Source organism: Bidens hawaiensis, unplaced genomic scaffold (genome assembly GCF_021521415.1).
Source record: "Bidens hawaiensis isolate Kalapana, Puna unplaced genomic scaffold, B.hawaiensis_p1.1 tig00024462_1, whole genome shotgun sequence".
Classification (NCBI taxonomy): Eukaryota; Viridiplantae; Streptophyta; class Magnoliopsida; order Asterales; family Asteraceae; genus Bidens; species Bidens hawaiensis.
This window is the reverse complement of record NW_027493865.1, coordinates 286,999-307,680: the sequence shown is the minus strand read 5'-3', so window position 1 is coordinate 307,680 and position 20,682 is coordinate 286,999. Positions and strand designations below refer to the sequence as shown.

The window sequence follows — 20,682 nt, the reverse complement described above, 5'->3', positions numbered from 1 at the left end:
GTAATTAAAATACTAAAAGCTTGTAGCTTTTTTTAAACGCTATTAGGAGGAGCTTCAAGCTTTAAGTTTTTTCTCATGACCTAAAAGCTTCAAGCTCCTTCAACCAAACAAGGCTTTTAATTGAATATGAGCTTTTTTTTTAAAAAGCTTAAAGCTCCTAAAAGCTCATTGCCAAATATACCCTGCATCTTTTTTTTTATTTTTATTTTTTGCTTTAGATTATTGATAAGCTTGTGTTGTGATGGGAAGGGAATAATAAAGAACACGACGCCTCCTCAAATTTCACATAAAGATGGACAACAAGGCGGTTGCATTTAGAATCAGTGGTGATCAAGCGCTTTTTATAGTTGTGTATTTTATGGATATCAAGATACTCTTCTTGATGAATCAGGAAGACATTATTTCAAAAATTGTTACATTGAAGGAGCAATAGATTTTATATTTGGAAATGGTAGATCACTCTATGAGGTAATCGTTCACCGATCAATCGCTTTATTTATCTTTTACTAAAATAAATTAGACATTTTTTTTAAACTATTTTTCTTAAAACTTTATTTTAGGATTGTACGTTGAAATCCGTAGCAACCGGTTCTGGGATCAATGGAGCAATAACAGCCCAAAAACGCGGTTCATTGCAGGAAAAGACCGGGTTTTCTTTTGTGAAGTGTAACATTGTAGGAAAGAGCAATATTTGGCTTGGGAGAGCTTGGGGTGACTATTCGACTGCCGTGTTCATAAATATGTTCTTGCCTGCTATTATCGCTCCTGACGGCTGGAATGACATGAACAACACCTCAAGAGATCAGTTAAGGCTATTCAAATGATATATATAATCATATGTTAATCATTGTTATTAACTTATATTGCGTCTAACGTTCGAATGTTTTTCAGGAAAGTATTCTTTGGACAACATGGGTGTTTGGGCCCCGGATCAAATTGGACAGTCAAGTATGCGAAAAATTTAACCGTAGCAGAAGCAACGCCTTACATGGGAATCGCTTATATTGATGGACAAAGTTGGCTTCATCCATAAAACCTAAGAGCATTTTAGTACACATTTGATTTATGTCATATGTCATAGAATAGAACTTTAATACATTGTTACCGTATTCTCTTAATTGATAATATAACATAAAAGTGTTGGATGAATTTATGCTTGGTCGATAAAGAACGATCGAAATTGTTTAATGATTAGCGATATTCATCATGGGAATGGTTTCGTTTTTCACATAGTAGACACGTCAGTTTTATATTATTGTAATTAAGCACTCAAGTGTTGTAAATCACCTGCTCGGTAGAGCCAACTTGTTTGGATACAACGTTCCGTAACTGAAACAGTGAAAATGTAAAAACAGTAGAATAAATTGTCACACTAATATACAAAATTATGTAGACATGAACTCACACTTGGTCTTGCAAAAATGTGAATGAAGTGTTAATAAGTTACGCAACCTTGATTAACATAATTTCACATATATAAATAGTCACACAACTCATGCTAATAATCACACGCTTACATAAATAATATGCTTCACTTATTTCACCTTTTAAATATATGTACTTTCACTCATATCTTATTTTAAAATATTGTTTTATAATTACTAAATCTTCATTACTAATTATTTGATATTTTCTTAAATCAATCGGTGTAATGTAATAATGCATGAGTTTCTAACTTTGCATCTTAACATAATAAATTAATTATTATCTAAAATTTAGCCCATATTCTTGATAGAATGCCTACAAAACTCTATCGGCAGTGAAGCACAATAGATCATCATCATCGTACTCAGTAAATCCCACCGATAGCTAAGCTATGGTAGGGTCTGAAGAGGGTAAGATGTAGACAGCCTTACCTCTACCCCGTAGGAATAGAGAGGCTGCTTCTGGTGAGACCCCCGGCTCGATAGTGGTTTTGCATCAAGCCTTGGACATAAGGCAGATAACACTCAACCATTGGGACACCGGCCGATTGGTGCATGTACCCTTGTCTTTCGGCTATCAACGCCACCACATGATGATTGATTAACCTTCCCCCACTTTTAACGTTATTTTCACGAGATTAGTAAAATAATGTCAAAATTAGTGCAATTTCAATTTTGCCCACCCGAGGATTCACACATATATACATTATATGTGCGCACCGCAAGCAGGGCGAGAAAAAATAGTTCGGAACTGTCAGAACTGAGGAACCGGAACCGAACTGGTGTGTCAGAACCGCTAACGCGTGTTACCTTACGATTCTCGGTTCTTAGTATTTGCATTGAACGGTTCCCGGTAAAACCGGCGGTTCTAGACGTGGAACCGAAGAACCGGAATATTAAAAATTTTTTAAATAAATTTACCAATTCCTATTTTTTATAGAGTAACTTATTAGCCAGCATCCATTCAATCATTCTTTAATTCAAATATTCTTTCTTTGCTTCAATACCTAGCAGCCAAGATCAATTTTGATTCAAGCTTTCAATGTAATATAATATATAATACTATGATCTTCCTTTAATCGATCTATCGCCACTAATGATTTTTTTAACTTCAACAATTAGGTTTTACTCAAAATCATAATGGATGCTCAATGTTGTAATCTAAATTAATTTTATCGTGAAAGACGACATACAATTATATAAACTTGTTTTTGCAATTTACAGAGTTTGCACAACCCATTTGATAAATAGACGACTGAATCGGTTCTGGCACAGAACCAATTAGCGAGAACCGACATTACTGGTTCTGGAACCGAATCGGTTTAATAAGTTCCGGTTCCGGTTCTATTTTTTTAATCATTTTTGGTTCCGGTTAGGTTCCTATTCTGGTTTGGTTTTACGGTTCCGAACCGTTGCACAACCTTAAAGAGTCATTTTTATAGAGATTTTCTAAATTTGACAAGTTTTGTCAAAATTATAAAATTACAAATCTACACATAAATCTTGAAATTTAGAGAAAATTCTTAATTGGTGAAATAATAGACCTTTTAAGTTTGAGTATTTTCTGCCTTGCTTCTTCTTCTCCAACCAACCGATTCAAATAAGATTTACCAACTGTTGGATCAACTCATCATCATTGTTGTCGTCATCAAAGACTATTGTTTTAATACGAAATATGTCACAATAATAAAATGATCATAATTATAAGGTCATCTGGTTTTAATATGACAATCTTTAAATACGTTGGAGTTGTATACTTGTATCATATTCATGTACAAATTGACATGGTCAAGTAGTGATTCATGAAAAAATCGACACGGACTAGTGGTGAGTCACTTTTCAAATTGACATGTCAAAGATTTCACAAAACTAACACGCCGTTTTGCTAGTGTGCTTTATAACCCAATGTCAGTTGATTCGTTTTAAAAATTCTTGACAATGTATTGAATCAGAGTTTGCTACAAAGAAGCTCATGGAAACATTGAACCCCTACATATGAAGAGGAATCATTTTATTATTAGATAGGATTTCAATTATTACACTAAATAATTAGTGACTACAAACTATAACCAAAAGGTAGGACTGTTCAAAGGGTATGGTTCGGTCCAGTCCGGTCTTACTTGAGCCAACAGACTACCCTTTATATATACCAATGTTGCAAGTGTGTGCATGCTTAACGCATACAAGCTCTATTAGGTTACATTGGAAGCTTGTCTCTTTAGTACAATATATTTATATTAAAAAAGTAAATAAACATAGATAAATTAATCGAAAGATATGTTAAAAAACTATAACTAAAAGAAGATAGTAAATTAAAATACCATCCACATTCAATTCATTGAATAAAACCACCTAATTATCAAAAACATGATATCAACTACCAAGTTGAAAATAGATGAGATGGTGAGATCAAACTCTCCACATATTCCACGGCTTCTAGTCCCAGCCGGTTGCCAAGATTCCCCCAGTTCACATTGTACGCCTCATATGAATCTTTAATGTGCACAAACAATCTCTCAGGTCAACATTACCTGGTAATGGTAACATCCAGAGCGAGTGTAAAACACATCCCATCCGGTTGTAATGCAATCCAATACAAATATCCATTTGCAAACGTACCATTGTACAAAGGACGAGCCCTGTACCACCCTTCCAACTTGATAGATTTTGTGCTCCATAAACCTTTTTTAAGGCTAAAGACATCACAATAAACTTGATATGAATAATTGGCCCTAAATCTTAGTTTAACAGTCTTTAAATCGTCTAGAGTTGCACCATAACATAATCCGTAAGTGTCAACTCTAACGGACGAGTCCAAAGGCGGATCAGGAACAATCTTGAATGCTCCGGTTAATGGATTGAACAAGATGATACTTTTACAAAATAAAACGACTATCCCGTTGAATGTTCCAATAATTTTGACACAATCTACACTTACTAGGTTGTTAAAATTAGGACAAGGAAGCCTTGATGTCGAAATCAAATGAACAGTGCCATCACTCGGTACGGTGTTGTGTATGGCTAGAAGAGACTGGAAGGGTAGAAGCATCATTCGGCGTGATCTCAACTTCATAAAGTAATCCAAAATCAAACGGTTCCAATGCTTTGATAAGCATCTGGCCCGCGCCAAGGGCTTTGTAGGCAACCGGACAAAGATGTCAAAGACAATGTCTTGAGGTATGCTCGCCATTGAATTATAAGGTTTCAAAGAGATGAGATGCAATTGGAAGCAGGAGCATCTATATATAATCTTATTCTAATTCTAAGGTTTATCTCTTATGATATCTTCCTTCATTAACGACTTCTAATTTAAAATATATATTAAAAAAGAAGATTCTATGATTCTATTAGTTGGTCAGGATTTTGATTATTATTGTTCATCAAATTAATATTTTATGCACAGTTGATACTAATTTTACAAATATATTTATTTACAATAACAAAAGAAATAAATAAAATGTTTGGAACTCTATTTTAAATTTAGGAAGAATATTTATACGAAACAGAAATCATTAAGCGCGGCTTTGGTAAAAAAAAATAAAAAAAAGGTAAGCGTGAGGTAATCCAAGAGACGAAACTATGTTTCAATTTGGGTGTTAGAAATTCCAATTAACAAAAATCAAGTCATTTGAATAATCGTTTCGAGATAAGTTTTACATCAATCGAATCGTATCGTTCTTCCATTTGAAACTCAGAAAAAAACTTAACGGCGTTAAGTGTTTTTTAACGGAGCTCCATTAAGATAAAAAGAGTTGAAAGTTGGGACCGTTGTGAGTGATTTTTAAAATTAGGATTATTATCGGCCAACACACAAAAGTTGAGATTATTTATTTACAATTTTCATTCTTTATAAAATCGTCACAATTTTTATAAGGAAAATTGGATTTAATAATCCCAACTTTCTGTTATTGGTCGATAATAATCCCAACTTAGTTTATTCCCACCAATGGTCCCAAATTTAAAAAAGTTGGCTCTCAATGGTCCCCGTAAAAAAAAAACCTAACGGCGTTAAGCTTTTTTCCGAATTTTAAAATGATTTTTTAGGGCTTTTGATCGAAAGGAGGATACGAGTCGATTAACATAAAACTTAGCTCGAAATGATGTTTCAAATGGCTTGATTAGTGCTTCAAATCGGGTTTTTGAACTTCAAATTAACAAAAATTAAGCTGTTTGGAGTATCTTTTCGAGCTAATTTTTACATCAATCGACTCGTATCCTTCTTCCGATCAAAAACCCTAAAAAATCAGTTTGAAATTCGGAAAAAACTTAACGCTGTTAGGGTTTTTTTTAACGAGGGACCATTGAGAGACAACTTTTTTAAATTTGAGACCACTAGTGGGAATAAACTAAGTTGGGATTATTATCGGCCAATAACAGAAAGTTGGGATTATTAAAATCAAATTTTCCTTTTTATAAAAGGCTTTTTTTAATGAAAACCCAAACTTGTAAGGTGTAAGAGAACCCCAACATTTCACTTTTCTGAAGCCGTGAACCACCAGCTGCCATCGTCCATCTCGAGCCGAGCCAAGCCGATCGTTGTGCTACTCCACTACCAGTGAATATTGTTAAATAATTCTAAAATTACGATTCATAATGATGAAATTGGGGAAGAAAGACATTGGTATTGTACGGTGAAATTATAGTTTAACCCAATCATATTGTTTCTTTTTTATTAGGTATATCATGGTAAAGATGAAAACTATTTATTCTACAGCAATAGAAAGGATGATTGACGAGAGAGTAAACGTCACATAGTTTCAACAATTGAGCCGGTTAATTCCGAAGCTCCACAACCATAGTAAAAAACTAATGAAGTGGATCTTAATTAGGGGTGTTCACGGTTCGGTTCGAAACCGTGAAACCGTCCAAACCGGTCATCGGTTTGGTTTCATGGTTGGTTTTTAATCCTAACTTTTGGTTGGTCGGTTTCAAAGTTTTCAAACAGTAACGTACGGTTTGGTTTACGGTTTATGCCGAAAACCAACCGTATAAAACCGGACCGGACCGTATAATTTACTTAATAAAATTTTCTTTTAAATATGTTATATTATACATGTATGTACACAAATACATTGATGACATAATTAAATTATAGTTGTTAGTGTTATAAAATACTAACAGGAAAGTATAAATGGGCCGAGTCCCAAATCCCAATCATGCAAAGGCTTACTATTAGACAACTTTGTGCTATGCATATTTCAAAACAGTTTTGTGTTTTTTACTATGGATAACCTGTGTATAAAATTATCAAATTTTGTAAATTATTTACAACCTTTTTATAAATGTATCTGAAGAGGTATGTACCCGCCTCAACACCAAGCAAGGCGGGTCAACCCGCAAGATAAAGACATTATGAAGGCACAAAGCCAAAACCCAGGCGCATGGCGCATACAAAACATGCTCAGGCATCATATGCTCGCGCATCACATATGCGCGCGGCGCATATCGCATGCTCTTGCACATCACATATGCTCGCGCGTCACATATGCGCGTGGCGCACCAGCGCGCGGCGCATATCACACGCTCGTGCATATCACACCTGCGCATGAAATATCTGCGCGTGAGAATAAAAAGAAGACTTCGCGCATCCTCAGGATGGGCGCATATCACACGTGCACATAATCAACCTCGTCCTTATCCAAATCAGGGTTAGGGCAACCTTGATTGTGCACGTCAGACAATCTTCTAGAAGGCATCTTTTTAAGGAGTAAGAATATGCTGATGTTGACAGCTGCCAAATGAAAGGTCGACAACTCAGCATGACACATGTGCTACCACATGATTACAACCAACGAGAAAGCGCCAGGTGTCCCAGAGGACACATGGCGCAGTGCGGTTGGAGGAGGCCAACGAGGCTGAGCCCAACCAGTGGAAACCCTAGCACTATAAATACAGCATCAACTCCACTTTGATGACACATTCATTCACACTCAATCATTGACAGTTACAAGCAGTGATATCACATTCAATCATATTGAATTATATTCACTCACAGTCAGTTACAGAAAAACACACAGTCACACAAATCAAGAGTATTCAGCGATTCAGCAATACTCTTGAGATTCACTTACATACAACATTATTATCTTCTCCAAAAGATACTGATTCTCACGCCGGAGGGTTACCCCAAAGAGGACCCCTCTGTCCCTTTCTGAGGGGTAAGTAACGGCGCTGTTCATTTTGTAGGTGGAAGAACTCGGATCCAGAAGAACCATCGGTGAAATAGTTTAATCACACCCGAGGAAAGTAGATCTGCTACCAGTGAGTAGATCCACGTTTCTTCATTGGCGCCATCCGTGGGACAAACGGCAATCAGATCTCATCCAGATCTAAAAAATTCAATCACCATGGTTTCTGGAGTTCGTAACGTTGATCAAGCTCTGGAGGATATTGAACGTGAGGGTGTTAACGACGGACAGCAGGTTCTGAGGGTTCCGCGTGATTCTACGCGTACCACCAGCAACCGTCCCTTCGTCACAACCCCTCACGGCCAGACTGAAACTCCTCCAGACGATCGCACGTTACAAAATATGGCCGGCGCGAAGTTGAAGGGACCAATGGGTCCAGAAGATGAAGCAGACGATCCGAATGAATGGCTCATAAATGAGCAACGGCGTCTGATGGAAAAGTACACTGAAATGATCAAACAGAAGAAGCTAGCCGACCAAACACAAAGGCAAGCGATGGAGAAGCAGCCCACAAAAAGGCCGCGCGCGCCGGAAGAAGGGCATTCTGTTCACACTGCACACACAGAGTTCAGTGATGAAGAGGTGCATAGCATGAGAAAGACAAGGGATACTCATGCAGGAGGCTCGCAGCTCCGCGCGCCTGTGAACATGGCGCCAGGAGCCAGAGCAGATCCGGATCTGCACATGCCATACAGCCCACCGGTCAGAGGGCAAGTGGACGTAACCACACCCTACAGACCAGCCATCCTGGTAAAACACTCAAAGTTTACTGCGCGCATCGCGCAGGCTCCCATCCAGCATAAGACCAAGATGCCAAGTGGTCTGGGGAAATATGATGGCACGACAGATCCAGATGACTTTTTGCAAGGTTTCTATAACACGGGAAACCTAGAGAGCTGGACGATGCCAACATGGTGTCATATGTTTGCCCGCTGCCTCACGGGCGCAGCGCGAGTATGGTTCGAGAGCTTGCCGACAGGGCAAATTGATGGGTTCGAGGAACTATTAGAAAAGTTCCAGGCCCACTTCGTACAGCAGCGCAGGCACACGCGCGATCCTGATGACATCATGCACTGCATCCGCAGGAATGATGAAACGATTGAAGATTACATCACTCGTTTCAATCAGGAGTCCCTGGCAATCGGGGGCATAACTGAGCAGCTCCTGCGCGTGGCCTTTATACAAGGCGCGCGCAGTGATCAGTTACGACGAGCTCTCGTAAGCAAAGATGGTATGCCCACCACGTGGGCCAAGTTAATGGAGGCATCGCGAGTTTTCGCGAGAAATGAGAAACAGATTGCCCAAGATAGGGCAAGAGAAAGAGCGCATCAGGCTGAATCACCGCGCAGCAAAGAGAAGAGGGCCAAACAGAACTCTGTATGGTCCAGGTTGCAGCCAACAAGTTTTTCTTCCGCGGAAAAACAAGCGCAACCAAGCTCACCCCAGCCCCAAAAGGATGCTCGTAAACACGGGGAGGGTGACAAGAGGGAGGGCGGCAGAGATCCTAGCAGACCTCTGCCAAGAATATGGACTCCCCTCACTAAAACACCTTCACAGGTGTTAAGTACTGAGAATGTCCAATTCAAGCCTCCCAAGCAACTACACTACAAGGGGCCGCAAAACAGTGGTAAATATTGTGAATTTCACAGGTCCCCGGGCCACAACACCGACGCATGCCATCATTTAAAGGATGCGATCGAGAAGGATGTAAAGTCTGGCAGGCTGGCTCACTTGGTGAAAAACCAAAGAATAGAAGATGAGCAACCGGAGGGAGCCTCTGCCAGCAAGAAGTACAAAAGAATCTGTGTGGCTGAGGGGGGACGACAAGGGCAGACGTCAAGAAAGAGAAGCGCGCAAATTCACGGAGATTGGCGCGAGCAGCAAGTCATCTTCCCAAGAATCAGGGGAGGCCCTTCAATAAGCAGTCCTCTCGTCATTACCACACACATTGCTCATTACGAAGTGTCAAAGGTCCTGGTGGACACTGGAAGCGAATCTGACATTATGTATGAGCAGTGTTTCAGAAAGTTAGACCCGGCAGACCAAGCTCGGCTCGAAATTGTGAACGCACCAATCTGTGGTGTCTCAAATGAAATCATACATCCCCTAGGCCAGATTCAGTTTGAACTAACTATGGGGGATGATGAGCACAAGCGAGCCGAAGTTGTCAACTTCTTGGTCTTGCCCACCACGTCATGCCACAATATGATCCTGGGTAGGGGAACAATTGCCCAATTTAATGCTGTACCATCGCCAGCGCACGGCGCATTGGGGATCCCTACACCAACAGGCGTAGCATTTGTTTACCGCGATCATTTGTGCGCAGTGACAACCACGCCGCGGGAAGGGAGAATGAAACTTCCAACGGCGGACAATGCGCCAGAGAAGTGGATTTTAAACCCAAAATTCCCCGACCAAACGGTCACAATTGGCGCTACCATTTCAGACGACACGAGATTGAGAGTGAAAAGGTTGCTCACAAAATACATGTCGGTCTTCGCGTGGCAACACTCCGATATGACTGGGGTCCCGCGAGAATTGGCGCAACACTCTCTTAACACGTTCAAGTCGGTGGAGCCAATTGCTCAGAAGAAGAGAATCATGGGGGATGAAAAGGCGAAGGCCATGAATGAGCAAGTTGAGGACCTGTTGCGCGCAAACATTATCCGCCCGATCCGATACCAGACGTGGGTAGCCAATCCTGTGATGGTAAAGAAAAGCAACGGGTCATGGAGGATGTGTATTGACTTCAAGGACCTCAACAAAGCATGTCCGAAAGACTGTTACCCACTACCAAACATCGACGCAAAGGTGGACTCCGTGGCGCCATTCAAACTCAAATGTTTCTTGGATGCCTACAAAGGCTATCACCAGATTCAAATGGCACCACAGGATGAAGACAAGACGGCCTTCAGAACTGACAAGGGTGTTTTTTGTTACACAAAAATGCCCTTTGGTTTAAAGAATGCGGGCGCCACCTATCAGAGACTTATGGATTCTGTTTTCAATGAACAAATCGGAAGGAATCTAGAAGTCTACGTTGATGATTTGGTGATCAAGAGCAGGGAGGAGAGACAAATGCTCAACGACATCGAGGAAACTCTTCAGCGCCTAACGGAAGTTAACATGAAGCTCAACCCGAGCAAATGTACTTTCGGCGCGGAAGAGGGAAAATTTCTTGGTGTAATGGTCACTAAGGATGGTTTCATGGTGAATCCTGAGAAGGTGGAAGCCATCCTTGACATGCCTTCACCAGCCACCATGAAAGAGGTTCAGAAGCTGAATGGTAGATTGGTGTCAATCAACAGGTTCCTAGCTAACCACGCCAGCAAATCTACTCCATTCGTTAACACCTTGAGGAACTGTTTGAAGAAGAGCCAATTCAAGTAGACGCCTGAGGCTGAGCAAGCTTTCACTGAGATAAAAGAATGTCTCATTAAATTGCCAGCGCTCACAGCTCCACTTCCTGGCGAGACCCTTACATTGTACCTGTCAGCTGGAGACCGCGCGATCGGCGCAGTATTATTGGTGGATCGCAAGGGGATACAAACGCCGATATACTATGTGAGTCGGGTGCTCACAGACCCTGAGACGCGCTATTCCATCATGGAAAAGTTAGTTTTGTCGCTAACACACGCGTCGCGCAAGCTCCATAGATACTTCAATGGTCATCCTATTGAAGTACTGACTGGTTACAACATCCAGCAAGTCTTGCGACGTCCCGCGCTCTCCGGAAGGCTGACAAAGTGGGCGCTGGAATTAGGTGAACACACGATCACTTATAAGCCCCGTCCAGCAATAAAGGGTCAAGTTTTGGCGGATTTCATCACGGAAATCCCAGAGGGAAAGATTGAAGAGGCTCAGCGCGAGGTAGACCCTCCGCGACCAAATGATGAAGAAGATGTTTGGAGGCTATTCACTGATGGAGCCTCCAACAGCGAAGGGTCTGGCGCAGGTCTCAAACTGGTGGACCCTGATAATCATGAATATACTTATGCTATCAGGTTGGACTTCAAGAGTACCAACAATGAGGCTGAGTATGAAGCCCTGCTGGCTGGTCTGCGCATCGCGCGCAAGTTTGGGGTTAAAAGACTAGAGGCGCATGTTGATTCTTACTTGGTAGCTGCTCAGGTCAACGGCCTATATGACGCCAAGGAGAACACAATGCCTCTGTATCTAGAGCAGGCAAAAAAGCTCGTTGAGCAGTTTGACTTCTTCAGAATCATACACATCTCGCGAAGCGAAAACAAGTCCGCAGACGCGTTGAGTAAAATGGCGTCAACTAATTTTGATCACTTTGGCAAAGATGTCAGGGTGGAAATAATGAGCAGCCCGTCAGTGCAAACGCAATCGGTCCTGGTAATTCATACAACTCCTTCATCCTGGATAACTCCAATAATGGAATTCCTGAAAGAGGGGAAGTTACCGGATGATCGCGCACAGGCGAGAAAGATAAGACACAAGGCGCAGAACTATGAACTACTTGATGGTACAGTGTATCGGCGCTCTTATCTTGGACCGCTCATGAAATGCCTGGATGCGGAAGAAGCAAGCTATGTGATTAGGGAGATTCATGAAGGAATCTGTGGAATTCACGCTGGTCCGCGCATGGTGGTTGCCAAGGCGATGAGCTCAGGCTACTATTGGCCAGGCATGTACTTGGATGCGCTAAAAGAAATCCAAAAATGCAAGGCATGTCAGAGCCACGCGCCAAACACCATGCGTCCAAAGAACAACTTGATTCCAGTCACCTCCGCATGGCCTTTCCACAAATGGGCCATTGATATTGTGGGGCCCCTGCCGCAAGCGCAAGGGCGAGTGAAATTTTTGGTAGTGGCGATAGACTATTTCACAAAATGGGTTGAAGCCAAGCCACTAGCAAAAATCACAGCTGAGGCGATGAAGCAATTTATCTGGAGCCACATCATTTGCCGTTTTGGCCTTCCTATGGAAATTGTGAGCGACAATGGCAAACAATTCACTGACAGGAAGATGTCAAGCTGGCTCAAAGAATTGCACATCAACCAAATCTTCACGTCCGTTTACCATCCTCAAGGGAATGGCCAAGTGGAGCGCGCGAATCAAAGTTTACTAAATGGGCTGAAGAAAAGATTGGAGGGAGAATCCCATTCTTGGGTCGAAGAGTTACCTAATGTCTTGTGGGCGCACAGGACATTAAGCAAAACTAGCAATGGCGAATCCCCGTTCAGCCTAACCTATGGGACAGAGGCTATGATCCCAGCGGAAATTGGATGCCCATCCCATAGGGTACTCATGATGAGCAAAACTGATAACGACCGCGAAAGAAGATTGGACCTTAACTTGCTTGAAGGGCGCAGAGAAGCGGCTATCATTACTGAGGCCAGATACAAGAAAAAGCTGGAAAAATATTATAATCAGCGCGTTAAAGAGTGCCACTTCAAGAAAAATGATTTTGTCCTTCGAAACAATGAAGCTAGTCGCGCAATACCCCCAGGAAAAATGTCCCCCAATTGGGAGGGACCTTATCAAATTTCAGAAGATCTGGGGAAAGGCGCGTACGCTTTAAAAGATTTGAACGGAAAAAAGATACCGCGCGCGTGGAACGCGGCACAACTTAGAAAATGCTTCATGTAAAAAGTTCAAATTTGTAATCAAGGCTTTTAAGCCATCATGAATGCTGATTCGCGCTATCTTTCAATATTGGTTCTATTACCTTTGCATACATGTTTCACACTTCCTTTATTAAATTGGAACAATATGACAATATTATATTGACTTCAAAACAAAATAAAGCGAAGTAAAACATACATGCGCGAGCCTTAGCTCAAACGCGTTAACGAGTCTTAACTCTAAAACGTCAGGGCCTTAGCCCAAAATTACGAGCCTTAGCTCAAACACGTTAATGAGTCTTAACTCTAAAATCGTCAGGGCCTTAGCCCAAAACAAAGAGCCTTAGCTCAAAACACTCACATACATCCATCTTACACCCCGCGCAGCCTGATCATAAAAATCCTTAAACAAAACTAAGGCAAAGTACATGCCATATCATGTTAAGGTTTCAGGTCGAGGCCGCGCGCGGAACCATAGTGGATATCTGAGTAACACAAGCTGACATGTAATGGCTAAACTCATACTTCCATACCGCGTGACACCAACGCGCGAAAAAGAAATAAAGAAAAATTAGCGTGCATGTCAGCATGAGCAAGATACTGCGAGAGCCACAAACAAAATAGAACAGAGGTTAAGTGAATAATTTCCTTACAACCTTGTTCTTATTTTAACGTTCAAGCATATCTTATATCTATACAACCAAACATGAAGAGATGAATGGAAATGCGCAAGATACGAAAAGGAGATAACAAGTTTCATTTCATTGGATCGAAATTTACAAGTATGATGAGTTACAAACTATAAGTATAAAAGATAAATATACAAAATTTGATGAAGGGCTTCTCAAGTCTCCACGTCGACGTCAGCCGCTTCATCATCCTCATCATCTCGCGCAGCATCTGGCGCGGTCTGCTCTTCATCTCCGAACTGACCATAGTCAAGTTCTTCCTCCTCATTGGAGTCTTCGATCACAACGGTGTCACGAGCAGATTCTTTCGCCGCGCCAGAGCCGCTGGCAGGGGCAACATCCCCCGCGCCACCATCATCGCCACCAGCCCTCTCGCAATCATCAAGCAACTTCTTTAGTGCGCCGAGGTCGGGCTGGTCAGCAAGCGCAGCTATCTGTAAATCATTAGAAAAGTAATGAGTACAAACACTTAGAAAAGTTAGTAAAGTAAAACTCATTAAGATCAAGGTACCTGCATAAGGATGGGGATGGGAGTATTCATATATTTTTCCCCCACCGCGGCCATGTCCGCGCAGGCCGCATCGAACTTGTAAGGGTACTCGGATGGGTTCTTCCTCAACATGCCATACTCATACCCATCCGTAAACCCTTCAGCTCGGCCCACCAAACGCGCGGCGGCATTGCAGTCCATCACAAGGGCTTGAAACTCGGCGGAATATTTCATCGCCAAAGCGCAGCGAGCCATGCCCTGTGACACCAGCCATTGGCGATCCTGCGCGAGGCCAGCAACAGACGTCTCGAGGGCAGGAACCTGAGAGTTTAATAACTCAACAGTTTCCTTAGCCTTTTTTAGTTCCTCCTTGTCAGACGCTGCTGCCGCCAAAATTTTTTCTTTCTCCGCCTGCGCAGCACCAAGTGCTTCCTGGCTGGACGCCGCCGTGGCCAAGGCCTCATCTCTATCGGCCTGCGCGGCCGCCAAATCCCTTTTCAGGCGCGCAACCTCGCTCTCCAACGATGATTTCTCAGTAATACTCTTGATGATAGCTTGGTCACGCGCCTCGGCCTGCTGTTCCAAGACACGCACTCTGCGCGCGTACTTGGCAACTTCGGCCTCCGCCAACTGCTGCTTCTCCCGCGCAGCCTGGAGCTCATGCCCGCGCTTGATGTATGCGGTGTTGGCACTTGCTCGGTTTTCACTGAGCTCCGCCTGGAGTTTCTCAGCTCGCGCGCGAGCATCAGACAGGTTCCAGGCGGCCACCTTAGCCTCTCGCTGGGCTTCCACAAGAGCGTCGCGTACTTTAATATAATCACGACGAAGCTCTTGGGAAGCAGCGAAAAAAGCCGACCCAGCGAAAACATGGTCGTTCAGCAAGTCCGCGCGAGTACGCTCCTCTTGATACCTCCTTTCAGTAGGAGGCACGGCATGAGCCCAGAAGTCCTCGCATACGCCCATGGATTGAAAGGAACTTTCTTCATTAATATTCCATCTCGGGCGGTAAACGTGGTCACCTTCCTGCAAAAATGTAAGAAAAGTTCTAAGTCATAAAACATACTTATAGGGAGATACGCGCAGCGGACCAACAAATCAATACATACCTGCGGGGATGAAGCAGGAAAGTCAGCGCCAGCCCCACCAGAGGTCTGCGCTGCGAACACTTGCGGCATCACAGGGCTGGCGCGATCTCCTAAGGAGTCTTCACCTTGAACCCCCTCGTCCTCCTCGTCTCCTTCAACAGGCCTCTTCTGCTGCGACCTGGAAGGCTCCAAACCAGCCTCGCGGGGAGGGCTACGTGCAGGAGGAGGCGAAGGAGGTCTCGACGCCGCCAGTTCGGCGCGCAACACCGTTTCCTGCTCCTTGGTTATCCCAACAAGGGGAGACTCAGCACTAGCAGGAGCAGGACCAGAACCAGCGGCGCCGGCAGCTGCGCCAGGAGTATCATCAGCAACTGTTGTACCAGCTACAACTCCTATGAACAAATAAACAAGGAATGGTTTATGACTAAGTCCAAAAGGAAAAATTCAGAAGACAAATGTGCAACACTTACCTTGGCGCAACTCTGTTCGCGCGTCGAACATCGCCATAAAATTCATTCTACCCTTTTCAGAGGGTAGAACAGGGGACTTCGATGGAGTCCCCGGCGCAGCCGTAGCACCTTGTGGCGCCTGCGGCTGATCTGTTACCGTCGCCGGCTCTGCAATCATTCAAATAACCAACGGTTTAATAATAACTCAGTCAGATGAAGATAAGCAAAGTATACCTGTTGCAGGCGCGGCGCGGCTTCTCTCTTCAGCAGCGCGAACGGAGGAGGCGACGGCACCATACCTCAAGTGGACAGGAGGTCTGCCCACTCTCACAGGCAGAGAACTTAAAGAAACCTTTGTGGTTTCCTTAGGTCTCTTCGTTTGAGCATGGGGATGAGCGACAGGGGTGTCCTCTTTCTTCTGTTTCTTACTGGCCCCTGCGCCAGATTTCCCCTTAGCTTTGCGCTTTAGTAGAGGCACCTCCTCTTCCTCCTCCTCCTCTTCCGCGAGCTCTAGCTCGTAGTTTTCAAGCGCATCTACAAAAACAAGCGACAGAACTGTTAATAAACTTGGGTATTCTAAAGGAATGAGCAGGATTGCGAAGGCTTACCAGGCGCGTCACCGTCAAAGTCAAAATCCAGATCCACTGGGATGAACATGTCATCGAAGCGATCCGGGAAACCAACCTCCCCAACGCCAAGTTCGACGGAGCCGCCCTCCACATGTTCATCATAAGCGGCAAGGATGTAATCCTTGGTGACTGCGCAAAGACAAGTTAAATGATATTAGCAAAAGAACGATGTTCGCGCAACAACAAAAAAAAAAAAAAAAAAAAAAAAAAAAAAAAAAAACAAAAACACTTACACAACCCGTCGACTTGGATAACGGGCTCAAGCGCGCTGTCGGCCCAGAGCCTGCTCATGCCGACCCCAACCAGCGCCTCCTCGCAAATTTTCTTCGCGGGGGATGGTTCGGCGGTCAGCTTTTTAACCCATGCGCCAGTTGGGTTCTTGAGGACATCCTCATCCGCAGGCGCAAAAGTGATAGAGCGCATGGTCATACGGATGGGGATCACACCGGCCTTAATGTAAAAAAACCTCTCAGACCAGTCATGAAGGCTCTTGAATGAAACAGTGGAGCACTTCACCTTCTGACTGCGAGGAATAAAAGAGATCCAATTGTCTTGGATCTTGGCCTTATAAAAATATTGAAAGCGCCGAGGAGTGGGTTCCTCGCGCTGGGATTTGCACATGAACTCAAAGTGAGTCACGCGCACGAGTCCAAACGGATGGACTTGGGATATGTGAATCCCATAGAACTTCAACAGTGCACCCACAAACCTTGTCATCGGGAGACGAAGGTTGCAGTGGGTGAAAAAGTGGCTATATAGGGATATATAGCCGGCAGGCGGGTCCGCCGCCGTTTGCCCGGACCTAGGCAACATGCAGCCAAACAGGGTGGGAAACCCCTGAGAGGCGATGAGGTTGTCGAGATCGGCCTGCTTCAATTTGCAGGGGATTTCATTCCACCTTTTGGTGGCCTTGGTCCTCCCTACTTCCTCCGATGTGGTTTCAACAACCTTCTTCCCCTTTCCTTTTTGCTTCAATGTCGACATCACCACAGATTTCACACGGCGTCTTCGAGAGGCAACGGAGGTGATTGAAGGGCTAGACGAGTATGAACTATCAGACATACAACTGTAATAGCCGATAATCGAGGATTCCAATCGATGTAAACACTCAAATCAGAATTTGAAAGCAGAAATTTCAATTTTAGAAACAATGAAGATGAAGATAAAAATTTCCTAAGGGCCTGCTTTTATAGGACCAGGAGAGAGAAAAGTGGCAGCTGATCGGATTCCACGCGCCCCCACTCGCAGGGGCAACCCAAGGAAGGCGCGACACGTGTCCCTAACAGCTGTGTGAGGGGACAAAAAGATGTAACCGACCTGCCACGGAACAGACACGCGCCCTCACTCGCAGGTACAAACCAATGCGAGTGCGACACGTGTTCAAGACAGCTGTGAGGGGACGTGAAAGGCAACTGTAGCACCTCGAGCACACGAAACGTCTGACACGTTTACGGCGCACGTCATCGCCAACCAACCACGTGTTTGGACCTTTCGTTTTCAACCAAATGGATAGAACTTCGCGCGACGATGGAAACAACCAAGAAAACGACAAAACCCCCTACAAAAGGACAATTCAGTGAGTCTAATATCTATCTTACCGCGCTCGCGCGAGATAAGACACACATTAGACTGGGGGGGCTTGAAGAGGTATGTACCCGCCTCAACACCAAGCAAGGCGGGTCAACCCGCAAGATAAAGACATTATGAAGGCACAAAGCCAAAACCCAGGCGCATGGCGCATACAAAACATGCTCAGGCATCATATGCTCGCGCATCACATATGCGCGCGGCGCATATCGCATGCTCTTGCACATCACATATGCTCGCGCGTCACATATGCGCGTGGCGCACCAGCGCGCGGCGCATATCACACGCTCGTGCATATCACACCTGCGCATGAAATATCTGCGCGTGAGAATAAAAAGAAGACTTCGCGCATCCTCAGGATGGGCGCATATCACACGTGCACATAATCAACCTCGTCCTTATCCAAATCAGGGTTAGGGCAACCTTGATTGTGCACGTCAGACAATCTTCTAGAAGGCATCTTTTTAAGGAGTAAGAATATGCTGATGTTGACAGCTGCCAAATGAAAGGTCGACAACTCAGCATGACACATGTGCTACCACATGATTACAACCAACGAGAAAGCGCCAGGTGTCCCAGAGGACACATGGCGCAGTGCGGTTGGAGGAGGCCAACGAGGCTGAGCCCAACCAGTGGAAACCCTAGCACTATAAATACAGCATCAACTCCACTTTGATGACACATTCATTCACACTCAATCATTGACAGTTACAAGCAGTGATATCACATTCAATCATATTGAATTATATTCACTCACAGTCAGTTACAGAAAAACACACAGTCACACAAATCAAGAGTATTCAGCGATTCAGCAATACTCTTGAGATTCACTTACATACAACATTATTATCTTCTCCAAAAGATACTGATTCTCACGCCGGAGGGTTACCCCAAAGAGGACCCCTCTGTCCCTTTCTGAGGGGTAAGTAACGGCGCTGTTCATTTTGTAGGTGGAAGAACTCGGATCCAGAAGAACCATCGGTGAAATAGTTTAATCACACCCGAGGAAAGTAGATCTGCTACCAGTGAGTAGATCCACGTTTCTTCAGTATCATAAGACATCTTAGTATAAAAACCCAACAATTCTAAACCGTGAAACCAAACCGTTATTAACGGTTCAGTTTAAAAATTTTACGGTTTGGTTTCGGTTTACAAAAATCAGAAACCGTTACTAACGGTTTGGTTCACGGTTTGACATAAAAACCGCGAAAACCGGACAGTAAACACCTCTAATCTTAACCAAGAAAAACATGGTAAATTTAAAGCTTCAAAACAACAGTCAAATACCAATGAAGTGGATCTTCAACGTTTATATTTAAAAAGTTTAATTCGTCGGTCGACATTTCAAGCTTGTGCTTTACGTGGGCATGACGAATCTTCTAGCTCTAAAAATCAAGGTAATTTACTTGAATTGCTAAAATGTTCTTTTGAATGAATGAAGAAAAAAATTAGATATTTAGATTTTATATTGTCAGAAAGGTTCTTTAAATTAATGAAAAAAAAAGTAAACATTTAGATTTTATATTGTTTGACCTGAATCATCAACCCGAACATATAACCCGAAACATAGCTACATGAAAAAAAAAAGATTAGAATTAGTATCATATTTACATTCACGTTGCATGCTTGTAGACTGATCGTTTAAATTCTTCTTTCAGTTGATAGAAGGATATCTACCCGAACATATTATTCAACAAATATTTCTTAAAACACGCACAAGACTCTTGGTGCGATTGAAATCCTTATCAAAGCATTGGAATCGTGTGATTCCAGATACTAAATTTACGAAGTTGAGATCATGACGGAAGATCTTTCTCACCACCATACCTTTTGAGGCCCTAGATGGCACCTGTGTAACACTAGGGCCAATCAACGGGATAGTCCTTTTAGCCATGCATGACTGTTTAAAGGGGTTAACATTATCGGGTTGATCAAAGGGATGGTACGTTTAGCCATGCAAGACTAGAAGACGTACTATTATAGTATTGTATAAGCTAGCAATAGTTTCTACCACAACGCTCGGGATGTATTACTAGTGTAAATTCTTTTAGAACACCAAAGACTTATGAACCAACTTATTTCTATAAGATATTTTGCACTATCTACCATTTTTGTGCCCATATATCGGTACCACTTATTGTCTCATATAAAAACAAGATTTTCTTATGATAGCAGTTTAAACAAATGTAACAAACAAGACTTATGAATTAGATTATAATACAACTCCGTTACCATCTAACAGTGGATTGTTAAAAGCTAACTAGTTAATGCGAAAAAATATCGGATATCGATCAAGGACCGATATTTGAGATATCGGTTATCAGAGTGAGATATCGGTAATTTTAAAATTATGTAAAATTCATGTATATATATATATATATATAGCAATATAACACTAATAATTCAGTATAGTCTCCTACGATTAACAGATTAACCTTTTGCAACTTGTAAAACACTAATAGTCATAACAAATAAGAATTGATTAAGACTTAAAAAACTAACATTAAACACAAAAAGTTGATAATTAAGACTTAAAACACTGATATCGGG

The 20,682-nt window shown here is 42.9% G+C and overlaps 1 protein-coding gene and 1 pseudogene across 1 annotated transcript; one reads left to right on the top strand and one right to left on the bottom strand.

The window, feature by feature from the left end:
• The first annotated feature begins 292 nt into the window (after positions 1-292).
• On the top strand, positions 293-1,033 carry LOC143569385 (putative pectinesterase 15 pseudogene; annotated as a pseudogene).
• A 250-nt stretch (positions 1,034-1,283) lies between these two features.
• On the bottom strand, positions 1,284-4,614 carry LOC143569384 (putative F-box protein At3g16210). Its single transcript, XM_077055315.1, has 2 exons — positions 3,956-4,614; positions 1,284-1,329 (listed from the first exon to the last, which is right to left on the bottom strand). The coding sequence occupies exons 1-2, from the start codon at positions 4,612-4,614 to the stop codon at positions 1,284-1,286; spliced, it is 705 nt and encodes a 234-aa protein (XP_076911430.1).
• Positions 4,615-20,682: the final 16,068 nt, after the last annotated feature.

What these genes read in the sequence shown, in the direction of transcription:
- LOC143569384 (XM_077055315.1), bottom strand. Translation starts at nt 4,614, where the DNA reads ATGGCGAGCATACCTCAAGACATTGTCTTTGACATCTTTGTCCGGTTG. An exon ending in CTGGATGTTACCATTACCAG is followed by an intron (nt 1,330 to 3,955) that starts GTAATGTTGACC and finishes TCACTGTTTCAG; the next exon opens with TTACGGAACGTTGTATCCAA.